Source organism: Tachyglossus aculeatus, chromosome 4 (genome assembly GCF_015852505.1).
Source record: "Tachyglossus aculeatus isolate mTacAcu1 chromosome 4, mTacAcu1.pri, whole genome shotgun sequence".
Taxonomy (NCBI): domain Eukaryota; kingdom Metazoa; phylum Chordata; class Mammalia; order Monotremata; family Tachyglossidae; genus Tachyglossus; species Tachyglossus aculeatus.
Genome location: NC_052069.1, coordinates 12,690,494 through 12,706,281, shown reverse-complemented (window position 1 = coordinate 12,706,281; position 15,788 = coordinate 12,690,494). Strand labels below are relative to the sequence as shown.

The following is a 15,788-nucleotide window of genomic DNA, read 5'->3' as shown; positions in this document are numbered from 1 at the left end:
GTGGAAAGAACATGGGTTCGGGAGTCAGAGATTGTGGGTTCTAATCCCTGCTCCGCCACTTATCGGCTGTGTGACTTTGGGTAAATCACAACTTCTCTGTGCCTCAGTTACCTCATCTGTAAAATGGGGATTAAGATTGTGAGCCCCACGAGGGACAACCTGATCACCTTGTATCCCCCCAGCGCTTAGAACAGTGTTTTGCACATAGTAAGCGCTTAACAAATGCCATCATTGTTATTTAAGATTTGAAGCATTTCCGAATTAGGATTTGATTCCTAAAATAGCATATTGTCAGGTAATAATGAACTTTAGAGAGGCAGCTTGGCCTCGTGGATAGAGCACAGATCTAGGAGTCAGAAGCATTTGGGTCCTCATCCTGGCTCCACACATTCTGCTGTGTGACCTTGGGTAAATCACTTAATTTCTCTGTGCCTCAGTTCCCTCATCTGTAAAATGGGGAGTAAAACTCTGGAACGCTATATGGGACAGGGACTGTGTGCAACCTGATTGCCTTGTATCTACCCTGGCATTTAATACAATTCCTGGCACATAGTAAAGGGCTTAACAGATACCATGGAAAAAAGCATTTAGAATTGCTTGAAGTCATCTTTGTAGTTCTTAAAACTTAACAAATACCATGGAAAAAAGCATTTAGAGTTGCTCGATGTCTTCTCTGAATGTGGCTTGGTGGAAGGAGCACAGGCTTGGGAGTCAGAGGTCACAGGTTCTAATCCCGACTGCCACTTGTCATCTGTGTGACTTTGGGCAAGTCACTTCTATGTGCCTCAGTTACCTCATCTGTAAAATGGGGATTGAGACTGGGAGCCCCACGTGGGGCAACCTGATTGCCTTGTGTCTCCTCCAGTATTTAGAACCGTACGTGGCACATAGTAAGCGCTTAACAAATGCCATTATTATTATTATTATTATGTAGTTCTTCAAGGTGCCGTTCCAACCGAGGATAACGCAGCTTCTTAAACCCTATTCCGCCCCTCGAGGAACAGGGTCTGTTTGGTTTTGTCTCCCCATTTTAGACTGTGAGCCCATTGTTGGGTAGGGACTGTCTCTATATGTTGCCAATTTGTACTTCCCAAGCGCTTAGTACAGTGCTCTGCACACAGTCAGCGCCTAATAAATTCTGCTATTGCCACTCCAAATGGGATCCATTCCAAGTCCAAATGCCTGCCCGCTCTGTTGGCACATCCCGGTGCCTCTGGCTTGACTGGCCATTTCGGAGTAACGACCGAAGGTCGTATCCTCAATCTCTTCTCAGGTCAGCTTTCAGCCACCGGCCGGTGAGGTAATCAAAGCCCATTCCCTTACACCTTCCAGTTGGAAGGCACCGTACACTGCTGTTGCCATCCTTTTTCTTTTATTTAAAATGGAGCCAGGCACTGTACTAAGCATAATGGGAAAATGCAGGGTCGGACACCGTCCGTGTCAGTGGGTTGTATTGTGTGCAGAGCACTGTATTAACCGCTTGGGATAATAATAATAATAATAATAATAATGATAGCATTTATTAAGCGCTTACTATGTGCAAAGCACCGTTCTAAGCGCTGGGGAGGTTACAGGGTAATCAGGTTGTCCCAAGGGGTGCTCACAGTCTAAATCCCCATTTTACAGATGAGGGAACTGAGGCCCAGAGAAGTGAAGTGACTTGCCCTGAGTCACCCAGCTGACAAGTGGCGGAGCCGGGATTTGAACCCACGACCTCTGACCCCAAAGCCCGGGCTCTTTTCCACTGAGCCAGGCTGCTTCAATAAGACACATTCCCTGCCCACAAGGAGCTTACAGCGTTAGAGACCTACATGAGACTGACAGTCTTAATTCCCATTTTACAGATGAGGTCGCTGAGGCCTCATCTGAGGCCTCTATATGTCGCCAACTTGTACTTCCCAAGTGCTTAGTACAGTGCTCTGCACACAGTAAGCGCTCAATAAATATGATTGAATGAATGAATGAGGCACAGAAAAGTTTAAGCAACTTTGCCCAAGATCAGAGACTAGACAAGTGGCGGAGGCACGATTGGAACTCAGGTCCTCCCGACTTCTGGACCTGTGTTTTTAACATTTGGCCACGCTGCCTCTCCCCATCTATCAGAGGCGTGTCCTGTGTGTTCAGTTGATTGCCCGCTCAGGATTTATTCTTTGGCCAAAGGTTTGGTCTCTCTATTTAGTTGTACCCTGTTGGTTGAATTAGCCGACCGGCATTACTCGTGAAATAATTCTTTGTTAAAGGTCAGGAAGGGCTCCGGTCTAGGCTTCTTGGAATTTTTTTGACCGGCAGAAGTTGGGGAAGGTATAAGCAAACGGGAAGCAAAGCTTTGGGGATGTGGGGAAAGATGAAAGTGAGGCCCGTTTGACTTGGGTTTTGTCTTTGGGATGAATTTATGTTGCGTGGAGACCAAGGGGCGTGTGTGTTTGAATCTAAATTTTGGACGTATCGCCTGTTCGCTGGCCAGGGCTATTTGTCAGTGTTAAACACCTGGGGAATAAACTTCTTCCCTGGGGAATAGTCCTCATTCTATGCTGACTTCTTCAGGTGCAGCCAGATGTGCAGAAGTGTCGTCCATGGCCGCTACGCTGCATTTTTAGAATCAGTTCTATTTTTTTCCACAGAGCACTGAAAGTGCTTGGGAGAGTATGATATAATTATATTTTTGCACAGAGTACTGGGCTGAAGCACTTGGGAGAGTACAGCAGAGTTAATAGACACGTTTCCTGCTCACAAGGAGCATACAGTCTAGAAGCTAAATTCACACAAGTGGAAAAATAGAGTTCATTAGGCACCCCACTTTGAAAATGTGCATATTCAGGTACTACTTAAAATCAAGCTTTTTATCCTGGTACTATTTGTATTTCTAGCTAGCTGAAGCTAAAAAGGAGGTGTTCTTTGGAGTGGGTTTTATTTAAGTCGAGTGTAATACATAATTCCATCTGAAAACTGTCTCTTGCCATGTTCTACATGGAATTTACTAAGAGAGTGGGGGTCTAGTTTCAGCCGGGTCACCTTGGACAAGTCACCTATCCCTGTTTGAGGAAACTGAGGCCCAGAAGGCTGTTAGCTGCCTCTCCCTGTGTCCTATTGTAGGAGCCTGTGTGGAACTGGCACCATGTCAGACCTGAAGGTTGATCGTGATCTACAAAGGGAATGTACTGTGCTTTGTACATAGTACAATAAATATTGTAAAATAAAACAAATAAATATCATAAATATTATTATAATATAATAATCACAATATATAATATTTATTATAATATTATGATACTTATAAATACATATTATAGATAAATAAATAAATAGGACAGTAAGCGCTCAATAAATATGATTGATTGATTGATTGATTAAATAAATAAATAAATAAATATTTACTCAGTAAATACGATTGAAGGAGTGAATGAATACCCCAGAACTGAGCGCACAGGGTCCACTGAGCCTGTGGAGATTTGACTGTTTCTAAAGGGTTTGTATTCTGGCAGGGAAATAACAGCTTTACAACCTGCTTTTCCATCTGATCAGCCAAAGGATGGTCCTGATGTGCTTGCTGTATGTTCAGTGTTTTGCCAGGCCAATCATTCAAGGGCTCAGAGTACTGTAATAAGGGCTTGGGAGAATATAATACAATAGAGTTGGTAGCCATGTTCCCTGCACACAAGGAGTTTATGGTCTAGAGGAGGAGTTTATAAGGTTATGTGTGCGATGGGACAAAGTTCACTTTCCACATGAAGCTCACATTCTGATTATCCCCATTTTACAGGTGTGAGGCTGACCGTCTTCAGGTGGAGCGGCGTGGCCTAATGGAAAGAGCAGAGGACCTGGGTTCTAATCCTGGCTCTGCCTGACTGACCCCCTTTTGGAACAGGGACTGCGTCCAACCTGATTAACTGAGTGCTTAGAATGGTGCTTAGTACATAGTGAGCACGTAACAAGTACTGTAATAACATGTAGAAGCGTGGCCTAGTGTAAAAAGCAGAGGACCTAGGTTTTAATCCCAGCTCCACCACTTACCTGCTGTGTGACCTTAGAGAAGCAGCATGGTTCAGTGGAAAGAGCCCGGGCTTGGCAGTCAGAGGTCATGGGTTCAAATCCCGGTTCCGCCAATTGTCAGCTGTGTGACCTTGGGCAAGTCACTTAACTTCTGTGCCTCAGTTACCTCATCAGTTAAATGGGGATTAAGATTGTGAGCCCCACGTGGGACAAGCTGATCACCTTGTATCCTCCCCAGCACTTAGAACAGTGCTTTGCACATAGTAAGCGCTTACCAAATACCATCATTATTATTATTATTACCTAGGGCACGTTACTCGACTTCTCTGTGCTTGTTCCCTCATCTGTAAAATGGGGATCCAATACTTGAGGTCCTTCCTGCTTAGAATGGGAGCTCCATCTGGGAGCTGGTTATCTTGTATTTAGCACAATGCTTGGCACATAGTAGTCAGTCATATTTATTGAGTGCTTACCGTGTGCAGAGCATTGTACTAAGCACTTGAGAGAGTACAATGTAACAACAGACACATTTGTACTTAAACACGGTAATAATGACAATACTAATTACAGATGAGGAAACTGTGGCCCAGAGAGGTTTAATAATAATAATTATAGTATATATTAAGAGCTTACTATGTGCCAAGAACTGTTCTAAGTGCTAGGGTAGATACAAGGTAATCGGGTTGTCCCATGTGGGGCTCACAGTCTTAACCCCCATTTTACAGATGAGGTACCTGAGGCACAGAGAAGTTGTGACTTGCCCAAGGTCACACAGCAGACAAGTGGCGGAGCCGGGATTAGAACCCACGTCCTCTGGCTCCCATGCCTGTGCTCTTGTGACTAGGCCATGCTGCTTCCCACGGCCTAGTGTCTTGCCCTACATCCCAAGGTTGGTTACTGAGGGAACAGGGATTTGAACCCAGGTTTCTTTCATTCATTCATTCAATTGTATTTATTGAGCACTTACTGTGTGCAGAGCACTGCACTGCTTCCTGAATCTCTTGCTTTTCCCAGTAGACCATGCTGCCAGATCTTGTGGGATCGTGAATCCCGTGGCTTTTGGAAACCTAACATTATCACCAAAGTAGCGATCACCATGGCCAAAGTTTTCATTTATTGGGGCTAGTGAGATTTTTCCCCTCAAAGAATGTTCTGCTCCAGAATTGAGTGGTAATACAGGAGTTCCCAGCTTGTGCACTGTGACACTTCTTTTAGACTGTGAGCCCACCGTTGGGTAGGGACTGTCTCTATATGTTGCCAACTTGTACTTCCCAAGCGCTTAGTACAGTGCTCTGCACATAGTAAGCGCTCAATAAATATGATTGATGATGATGGTGTACCCTGGCCAGTTTTTTGGGGTGCTATCTTGGTGGATATCCATGCATGCATCCTGCGTGTGTTCTGGAGCATGCCAGTGTCCACTGAGTCAACTCTCAGGGGGAGGCGTGTGTCGCATGACCACTGTGATGTCCAACTGTCCTTTTGTAGCCCGATGTGAGGGGAGAAATCGGTGGCATTTATCGAGCACTTACTGGGTATTCAGCACTCTACTATTAAGTGTTTGGGAGAGAACGATACAACAGACTTGCACCTCTCGCATTTGGTGCTTGATGTCTTCCCCGGCCCCAAATCCTGGGAAGTCTTTGCTTATGACTCTTCCTTGCTTGGGTTTTGGGTGATTTTCATGTAATTTCTCAAATCCAAAATGTTTCAAAATAGCCTTCTCCTGCTTTACCTGTTTTTATCTTTAAGTTAGGGAAATTAGTTGTGTATACCAGCTGTTTTGACTTGATCAGAACGGTGCCTTGCTTTTTGTATCCTGCTTCTTAAATGTCTCCGGTGTCATCTCACTTTATCCTCAAAACATCCCTGTGAGATGGGGAAAGGTAGGCCTTCTTATCGCTCCTTTACAGATAGCGAGAAGCAGCGTGGCTCAGTGGAAAGAGCATGGGCTTTGAAGTCAGAGGTCATGGGTTCAAATCCCGGCTCCGCCAATTGTCAGCTGTGTGATGTTGGGCAAGTCACTTAACTTCTCTGTGCCTCAGTTATATCATCTGTAAAATGGGGATTAAGACTGTGAGCCCCCCCCCATGGGACAACCTGATCACCTTGCAACCTCCCCAGTGCTTAGACCAGTGCTTTGCAAATAGTAAGTGCTTAATAAATGTCATCATTATTATTATTAGTAGTAGAAGTAGTAGCAGTACTTACTGAACACCCACTTTGTGCAGCGCACTGTCGTGTGTGCTTGGGAAGTACAGATTAACCACATGACACTTTCCCCTCCGACAAGGAGTTTATGAAATTGGAAGACTGGAAATAGAAAATTATTTACAACTAGTGTTTCAAAACAGAGTACATCTTGCACAGTGCTCTGTACACAGTAAGCACTCAATGTCATTCTGAGTCTTGAAAGTGGACATAAATGTGTTCATAAGTACAAGAGCTGATAAGCTCCTTCTAGACTGTAAGCTCATTTTAGGGAAGGAATGTGTTCTGTTGTTGCATTGTACTCTCCCAAGCGCTTAGTACAGTGGTCTTCACACAGTAACTGCTCAGTGAATACGATTGACTGGAACAAATTGAGGGCTTACTGTATGCAGAGCACTGTGCAAAGCGTTTGGGAGAGTTGGTAGACATCTCCCTGCTCAAAAGAACCTCATAGTCTAAAGGGGAAGGGAGACAAATATTTTAAAATTAAAATCACAGCTCTTTACATAAAAGTGCATGAAAGGTACAGATCCATGTGATGCAGAAGGGAGAGAGAGTAGAGGAAAAGATGCGAGCTTAGTCAGGGAAAGGTTCCTCTGCTTGAGGGGGCTGAAAGAGCAATCGGGGAGGGCTTGTTGTCAGAGATGACACTTGAGGCGAAGGAAAGAGCACAGGCTTGGGTGGCAGAGACCTGGTTTTTCTTCCTGTTTCCCCTCCTTACCTACTGTGTAATGCTGGATGAGTCACTTCTTTGAGCCCATTTCCTCTTGTAAAATGGAGATTCAAAATCGGTTCTCCCTCCCCCTCAGACTGTGAGCCTGGGTTGGGCCAGGGACTGAGTCCAATCTGATTATCTCGTTTCTACGCCCTTTAAGAAATGGCTCCCAGGGAGTTGCATGTGGGGAGAATTGTGGTCTGTCTGATGTGGGAGGGACGGAGTTATTTTAGACCGTAAGCTCCTTCGGACAGTGGTATCTCATAAGCGCTCACCATGTAGAGAAGCAGCGTGGCTCAGTGGAAAGAGCCCGGGCTTGGGAATCAGAGGTTACGGGTTCTTATCCCGGCTCTGCCACTTTGGGCAAGTCCCTTCACTTCTCTGGGCCTCAGTTACCTCATCTTTAAAATGGGGATTAAGACTGTGAGCCCACTGTGGGACAACCTGATGACCTTGTATCCCCCCAGCGCTTAGAACAGTGCTTTGCACATAGTCAGCACTTAACAAATACAATTATTATTATTATTATTATTATGTACAGAGCACTTCACTAAGCGCTTGGGGGAATACAATACAGTAGAGTTCGTAGACACGTTTCCTGCCGGCAAGGACCTTTCTGTCCAGAAAGGGAGACAGACAGGGAAATAAACTACAGGTAGGGCGAATGACAGGATTTATAGATATAAGTGCTTACAGAATACAGATCCAAGTGCAGAAGTGACACTAGGGAGAGTGAGAGCTTAGGGATGGCCTTTTGGAGAAGGTGTGAATATTTTATTTTATTTTTTTAAATAAGGCTTTGAAGGTGATGAGAGTGTTGGATATGAAGAGTGGGGGATGTGGGTGAACTGTTGGTAGGATAGACAAGATCAAGGGACTGAGTAGGTTGGTACTGGGAGAGCAAAATGTGTAGGTTGTTCTGTAGTAGGAAATCATTCAGTTGTATTTATTGAGCCGTTACTACGTGCAAAGCACTATACTAAGTGCTTGGGAGAATACGGTATAACAACATACACATTCTTGCCCATAATGAGCTCACAGTCTAGAGGGAGAGACAAACGCTAATATAAATAAACAGATACATTACAAATATATGCAGATTTATACATATGTACTGTGGGGAGGGAGGATAATAATGATGGTATTTAAGTGCTTGCTATGTGCGAAGCACTGTTCTAAACACTGGGTGAAGGAGCGAGCAAGAGCGGCGCTGAAGGGAGTGGGAGAAGAGAGGAAGGCTGAGTTGGGAAAGGCTTCTTGGAGGAGATGTGCCTTCAATAAGGTTTTGAAGTGGGGGAGAGTGATTATCTGTCGGATATGAGGAGGAAGGGCGTTCCAGGCCACAGGTAGGATGTGGGAAAGAGGTCGGCAGTGAGATTCATTCATTCAATCGTATTTATTGAGCACTTACTGTGTGCAGAGCACTGTACTAAGCGCTTGGGAAGTACAAGTTGGCAACATATAGAGACAGTCCCTATCCAACAGCGGGCTCACAGTCTAGAAGGGGAAACAGACAACACAACAAAACGTATTAACAAAATAAAATAAATAGAATAAATATGGACAAATAAAATAGGTAAGTGGTGGAGCGGGCTTTATTATTTTTTTAATTTTTATTATGGCATTTGTTAAATACTAGATGAGATCGAAGTACGGCGAGAAGGTTAGCATTAGAGGAACAGAGTGTGCGGGCTGGCCTGTAGAAGGAGAGCAGCGAGGTGAGGTAGGAGAGGGCAAGGTGATGGAGAGCTTTAAAGCCAATGATGAGAAGTTCTTGTTTGATGCGGAGGTGGGTGGGCAACCACTGGAGTTTTTTGAGAAGTGGGGAAACATGGTCTGAACGTTTTTGAACGAACGAGGAGAGGTAAGAGGGGGCAAGCTGAGAGCTTTAAAGTCTATAATAATAATTAAGGTATTTAAGCACTTACTATGTGCCAAGCACAGTTCTAAGCGCTATGGTTAGGGGCTTTGGTGGAAGTAGGTGGGCAACCACTGGAGGTCCTTGAGCAGGGAAATATGGACTGAACAGTTTTTTTTAGAAAAATGATCCAGACAGCAGAGTGAAGTATGGACTGGAGAGGGGAGATTCAGTAGTCTCAGTAGCATGGCATAGTGGATGGCCTGGGAGCCAGAAGGACCTGGGTTCTAATTCTGGCTCCGCCACTCATCTGCTGTGGGACCTTGGACAAGTCACTTCACTTCTTAGAGAAGCAGCGTGGCTCAGTGGAAAGAGCACGGGCTTTGGAGTCAGAGGTCATGGGTTCAAATCCCAGCTCCACCAATCGTCAGCTGTGTGACTTTGGGCAAGCCACTTCTCTGTGCCTCAGTTCCCTCATCTGTAAAATGGGGATTAAGACTGTGAGCCCCACGTGGGACAACCTGATCACCTTGTATCCCCCCAGCACTTAGAACAGTGCTTTGCACATAGTAAGTGCTTAATAAATGCCATTATTATTATTATTACACCAGCACTTAGTACAGTTATTGCCACAAATGCCATTTAAAAACAACAACAAAAAAAGCCAGGAATCTTCCTCCTGAAAACTCCAGAGCTAGGAATACCCTCCAGTGCTGGTGGTGAGTGGTAAAGCTTTTGATCCTTTAACTTCTCTGAGCCTCAGCTACCTCCTCTGTAAAATGGGGATTAAAAGTGTGACCCCCATGTGGGACAGACTGTGTCCAACCTGATTAGAGAAGCAGCGTGGCTCAGTGGAAAGAGGATGGGCTTTGGAGTCAGGTCATGGGTTCAAATTCTGCCTCTGCCAATTGTCAGCTGTGTGACTTTGGGCAAGTCACTTAACTTCTCTGGGCCTCAGTTCCCTCGTCTGTAAAACGGGGATTAAGACTGTGAGCCCCACGTGGGACAACCTGATCACCTTGTATCCCCCCAGCGCTTAGAACAGTGCTTTGCACATAGTAAGTGCTTAACAAATACTGTTATTATTCTTAGTATTAACTTGTATCTACCCTAGCTCCTGCAACAGTGCTTGGCACATAGTAAGTGTTTAACAAGTACAAGTGCTTAGTACAGTGCTGTGCACACAGTAAGCGCTCAATAAATACGATTGAATGAATGAAAAGTACCATAATTATTATTCTATCCCCCATTGGGACCAATCGCCACCAGCCTTGATGGAGTCAGATTACTCCGGCCCCAGCAGTTTGGAGAGACTGAATTTGCTTAATTTGTGTGTTTCTGGTGCCAGCTGCCTTACCTCACTCGCATCAAACAGACAAGCCTTCTCCCTGTCTTCAAAGCCCTACTAAAATCCTATCTTTTCTTGGAAACCTTCCCCGACTAACCTCTCTTCATCGCACCCCCTAAGCCCCAAGGTACTCATCCCAACCCAGAACCCACGCCACTTGATATGTGTATGTTACATTCACTTGTTCACTGTGCAGGTTGGGTGAGTGGCCAGATGAGTCAGAGGGTACAGACCCAAGTAGGTGGATGACACCGGGATGGAAAATAGGATGGGAAGATGAGGCTAGTCAGGGAGGGCTCAATGGAGGAGATGGGCTCTTAGAAGGACTTTGAACATGGAGAGAGCGTTGGTCTGGACGGGAAGTGCAAGGGAGGGCCAGATAGGAAGGGGTGAGCATTGAAGAGATGAGATTGAAGCACGGTAAGTACAGAGACTAGTAGTCAGGGGACTTGGGTTCTTATCTTGGCTCCAATCAATCAATCAATCAATCGTATTTATTGAACACTTACTGTGTGCAGAGCACTGTACTAAGCACTTGGGAAGTACAAGTTGGCAACATATAGAGACAGTCCCTACCCAACAGTGGGCTCACAGTCTAAAACGGGGAGACAGAGAACAAAACCAAACATTCTAACAAAATAGAATATATATGTACAGGTAAAATAGAGTAATAAATATGTACAAACATATATACACATATACAGGTGCTGTGGGGAAGGGAAGGAGGTAAGATGGGGGAATGGAGAGGGGGACGAGGGGGAGAGGAAGGAAGGGGCTCAGTCTGGGAAGGCCTCCTGGAGGAGGTGAGCTCTCAGTATAGCCTCCACAACTTTCCTGCCGTGTGACCTTGGGTAAGTCAACGCTCTGGGCCTCAGTTTCCTCATCTGTCAAATGGGGTCTCCATGCCTGTTCTCCCACCTAGACCCCCGTGTGGGATCGGAACTGTGTCTGACGTAATCATCGTGTATCTACCCCAGTGTTCAGTATACGTTTGGCATACGGTAAACACTTAGCAAATGCCATAATTATTATCAATAATAACTAAGCTCCTTGAGAGCAGGGCTCCTGTTTACAAGCTGTACTCTCCTGCTTGTCTGCTGTGACCCTGGGCGGGTCACTTAACTTCTCTGTTCCTCAGTCACGTGATCTGTAAAATGAGGATTAAGACTGTGAGCCCTGTGTGGGAAAAGGACTGTGTCCAACCTGATTCTCTAATATCTACCTCAGTGCTTAGTACAGTGTCTGGCACAAAGTAAGTGCTTAACAAATACCCTTTTTTTTTAAAGTGGTATGTACAGTACTCTGCACAGAGGAAGTGCTCAGTAAGTATAAGTAATTATTATTATGGTACTTAAGTGCTTAATATGTGCCAAGCACTGTTCTAAACAATGGGCTAGATAGATACAAGTTAATTGGTCCCACATGAAGCTCATACTCTTAATCCCCATTTTACAGGTGAGGTAACTGAGGTCCGGAAAAGTGAAACTACTTGCCCAAGGTCACACAGCCAATGTGGCAGAACCGGAATTACAACCCAGGTCCCTCTGGCTCCCAGGCCTGTCCTCTATCCACTAGGCCAAGATGCTTTGGCCTTGCACCTGAAAATCAGTTAACTTGGGTAGTCAGACCTGTTTATTAAAAGCCCTAAGGTGGAGACAGGTGCAGCCATGTTAAGGTAGGGCTACCGGGAACCAGCATGTTTGACAGCGCATTATGTGAAATGTGAGCTTCGATGTCACTTAAATGATAAAGTCTTTTAGACTGTCTTTTAGACAGTCTTTTAGACTGTGAGCCCACTGTTGGGTAGGGACTGTCTCTATATGTTGCCAACTTGTACTTCCCAAGCACTTAGTACAGTGCTCTGCACACAGTAAGCGCTCAATAAATACAATTGATGATGGTGTAAGAAAATGAAATCTCTGATGCCCAGAAAACTCAGTCTTCAGGTTAGCTGGCTAGAGCAAGCCTCTAGTTGGTGAGCACTCCACCCATTTAGACACTTTCTGTTCTGCCGCGCTGCTTCTTGTAAACTAATTAAGGAACTGTTGCTGCCGCCTTCCTAGGTCTCCCAGGATAGCACATATTTTCGTTCTCAGCTCAGGGAATGCTACCTGCTGGCTATTTATAGTTTCGTGTCCCAGATTTTTTATTTTTTTATTAAAGTGGTTTTGATTCTGTTTGGTGACTTTGTACTTGGAATTTTCAAAAGGAATAGCCAGAGCCGGTCGGTGCTGACAATTCCCCTGTATCTCGTAGAATCCAGCGGTTGCCGACATCTACACGGAGCATGCCCACCAAGTCATCGTGGCCAAATATGCCCCCAGCGGCTTCTACATCGCGTCCGGAGGTGGGTACGATGGCTGGGCCTGGCTTGGCACGGGTCTGTCTGCCCATTACAGGTATCCGTACTGACTATGACTGCCCTTCGTGGGGACCTGGCACGGGATGAGGCGCATCTAATTCACTTTTATTTAAATGGTATTGACGTACTAAGGAATCTCGGTTCCAGGGCTCCCTCGATCGTATTTATTGAGCGTTTACTGTGTGCAGAGCACTGTACCAAGCGCTTGGGAGAGTACAATATAACAGACACATTCCCTGCTCATAGTGAGCTTACAGTCTGGAGTGGGTGAGACATACATTAATATAATTAAATCAAGTACAGATATGGACATAAGTGCTGTAGGGGGGTGATGAATAAAGGGAACAAGTCAGGGCGACGCAGTAGGAAGTGGGAGAAGAGGAAAGGAGAGCTTAGGGAAGGCCTCTTGGAAGAGCTGCACCTTCAGTAAGGCTTCGAAGAGTGGGCAAAGCCTCACATCTGTGGGATATGAGGAGGGAGGGCATTCGAAGCCAGAGGCAGGATGTGGGCGAGAGGTCCACGGCGAGGTAGACAAAATCGAAGCGGTTCTCAGGCCTCGTTTTATAGGTTCTACTGGTTCAGGAGTCTGATACTAAAATGCTTGAAGTGACTTTCCCCTGAGCTGGATCTTGGTGGTTCCTGAAAGAGTCTTCTGACCTATGTGGTGGATAGGAGGTCCTCTAATAGGCCAGTGGCTTGTATGTCTAGTGGAGAGAGCACAGGCCTGAGAGTCAGGGGACCTGGGTTCTAATCATGGCTAGGTAAATTGTTTGCTGGGTGACTTTGGGCAAGTTGCTTCATTTCTCTGGGCCTCTGTTTCCTCAACTGTAAAACAGGGATTCAGCCCCTGTTCTCCCTCCTGCTTAAACTGTGAGCCCCATGTGGGCTCACTATCCAAGGGGGAGGGAGAACACATATTGAATCCCCATTTTGCAGTTGAGGAAGTGGAGGCCCAGAGCATTTACTGGCCCACGATCACCCAGCAGACGTATTCTTGTCCGGTGAGCAGAGGTCCCTGGGGATTTTTTAAGTTTCGCTTGGTGAAGACCCTCTAAGGTCTGGGAGCGGTGCTTCTTCCATCTTCCCTTGTGACCCGACTTGGCTGCTGAAGAGCAGAGCCGGGGTTGATCCTTTCCAAGATCTATTAAGAAAGCCAGAGCTGTTAGAAGAGGATGGGGAATCAATCCCTGGCCAAAGAGATGATGACATTCTATGAGGAAAGGAGTTTAGAGGACATTACCATGAGGTGTGTACGTGAATAATTTATAGGTGCTTCTCCTGGAAGTTTCCTCCTGTCGGGGGTGGGTTTCTCTTCAGGGGAGTGGCACGTTTATTTCTGGGCTGCGGGCCTTTTAGGAAAGTGGTTTATTTTTATGCTTTTGAGCCCTAGAAAGTGCGACTCTAGTGAAGCTCATCTGCCAAAGAGGTGTCTACCGTTAGACGATGGGGAGTTGATCAGTAGCATTTAATGGGCACAGAGCACTGTACTAAGCGCTCGGGGGAATGTGCTGCAGTAGAGTTGGTAGCCCACAAGGAGCTTCCAGTCTAGTTGGGAGGGAGACCGAAAGCACCAAGTAATTTAACAATATTAAGCGCTTACTATCAAGTACTGTTCTAAGCGCTGGGATGGACTTGACCAAGTTAATCAGGTTGGACACAATCTGTGCCCCACTTGGGGCTCACCCTATTTATCCCCATTTTACAAGTGAGGTAACAGGCCCAGAGAAGTGAAGTGACTTGCCCAAGGTCACACAGCAGACATGGGTAACTTCTGTGTGGGAGGGGAAGGGGGTGTGGTTCCATCAGGAAGGAGTTAAGTCCTTACTGAAGGGAGGAGTAAGGAGGTGGGGAGGCTCTGGAAGCCAAGTTTTGTGGGTACCCCGAAGTAGCTGAGTCATTTCCTGGTGCCAAAGTACCGTTTCCACAGTGAATCATCCTCACCGATTTCCTTTTTTTAAATAATGGTATTTAAATGCTTACTTTGTACTGGGCAATGTACTAAGCGCTGGGGTAGATACAAGATAATCGGGTTGGACACGGTCCCTGTCCTACAAGGGCTTCCAGGCTTAACCTCCATTTTATGGACAAGGTAACTGAGGCACAGAGAAGTGAAGTGACTTGCCCAAGGTCACACAGCAGGCAAGGGGAGCAGCTGGGATGAGAACCCAGGTGCTCTCCATTATGAATGTGGTCCTGGGAGATTCAATACCTGTCCCGCTAAACTGAGACTTGTGTAGCATAATGATTGTGTCCACCCTGTTTATCTTCTCTCTACCCCAGCAGTTATTATAGTGTTTGACACATAGAAAACACTTAACATATATCAAGCATTATTAGGTAAAAATAGCAGTGTTGCCTCATCACCTCTCAAATGTCCGGCCTTTCCGGTTAAGAATAATAGTTATAATAATGGTATATGGTAAGTGTTTACTATGTGCCAGGCACTGTTCTAAGCGCTGGGGTGGATACAAGCCCTGTCCCACACAGGGCTCACAGTCTCAATCCCATTTCCCAGATGAGGTAACTGAGGCATAGAGCAGTGAGGTGACTTACCCAAGGTTACACAGCGAAGTCTTGAGCTTGGCCTGAACCCTCTTTGTGCAACCAGTTACACCTGCTGATGGTAAAGACCATCAAAAGGATAATCACCAAGAAGGTGTGATGATAACTTTGTTCCACTCTTAATTCAACACCGTTGCAGCAGGGCTCAAGCAGTTAGAGCACAAAGCAACCTATCAGGGTATTGGGGGTTAGTGTCTCTGCTTTCTTAAAAATACCTCCAGTTAGCTGAAGAGTTCCACCTTCAATAAGTGCTTAACAAATACGATAATTTTCTCCTGACTATCCCCCTTCAGCCTCTTGTCACGGCCCCTTTAAGATAATAATAATTGTGCTATTTAAGTGTTTACTATATGCAGGCACTGTACTAAGCACTAGGGGGGATGCAAGCAAATTAGGTTGGATACAGTCCCTATCCCATATGGGACTCACAGTCTCAATCTCCTTTTTGCAGATGAGATAACTGAGGCTGTTTCATCATCTGTAAAATGGAAAGTCGGTACCTGTTTTTCCTCCTACTTAAGCTGTGAGCCCCATGTGGGATAAGGACTGTGTCCAACCTGATTAATTTATATTAACTATGTTGCCAACTTGTACTTCCCAAGTGCTTAGTACAGTGCTCTGCACACAGTAAGCGCTCAATAAATACGATTGATTGATTATATCTACCCCAGTGCTTGACACATAATAAGTGCTTCATAAATGCCATAATTCTAAGTATTATGTTCCCAAGTGCCCAGGGTTG

At 45.5% G+C, this 15,788-nt stretch overlaps 1 protein-coding gene across 1 annotated transcript in view; it reads left to right on the top strand.

Moving 5' to 3' along the window:
* The window catches only part of WDR1 (WD repeat domain 1), a 79,644-nt gene that overhangs the window by 18,139 nt on the left and 45,717 nt on the right, over positions 1–15,788 (top strand). The window contains exon 3 of the mRNA XM_038745152.1: positions 12,379–12,469. Coding sequence (XP_038601080.1) covers positions 12,379–12,469 — 91 coding nt within the window. The remainder of the gene's footprint in view (positions 1–12,378; positions 12,470–15,788) is intronic.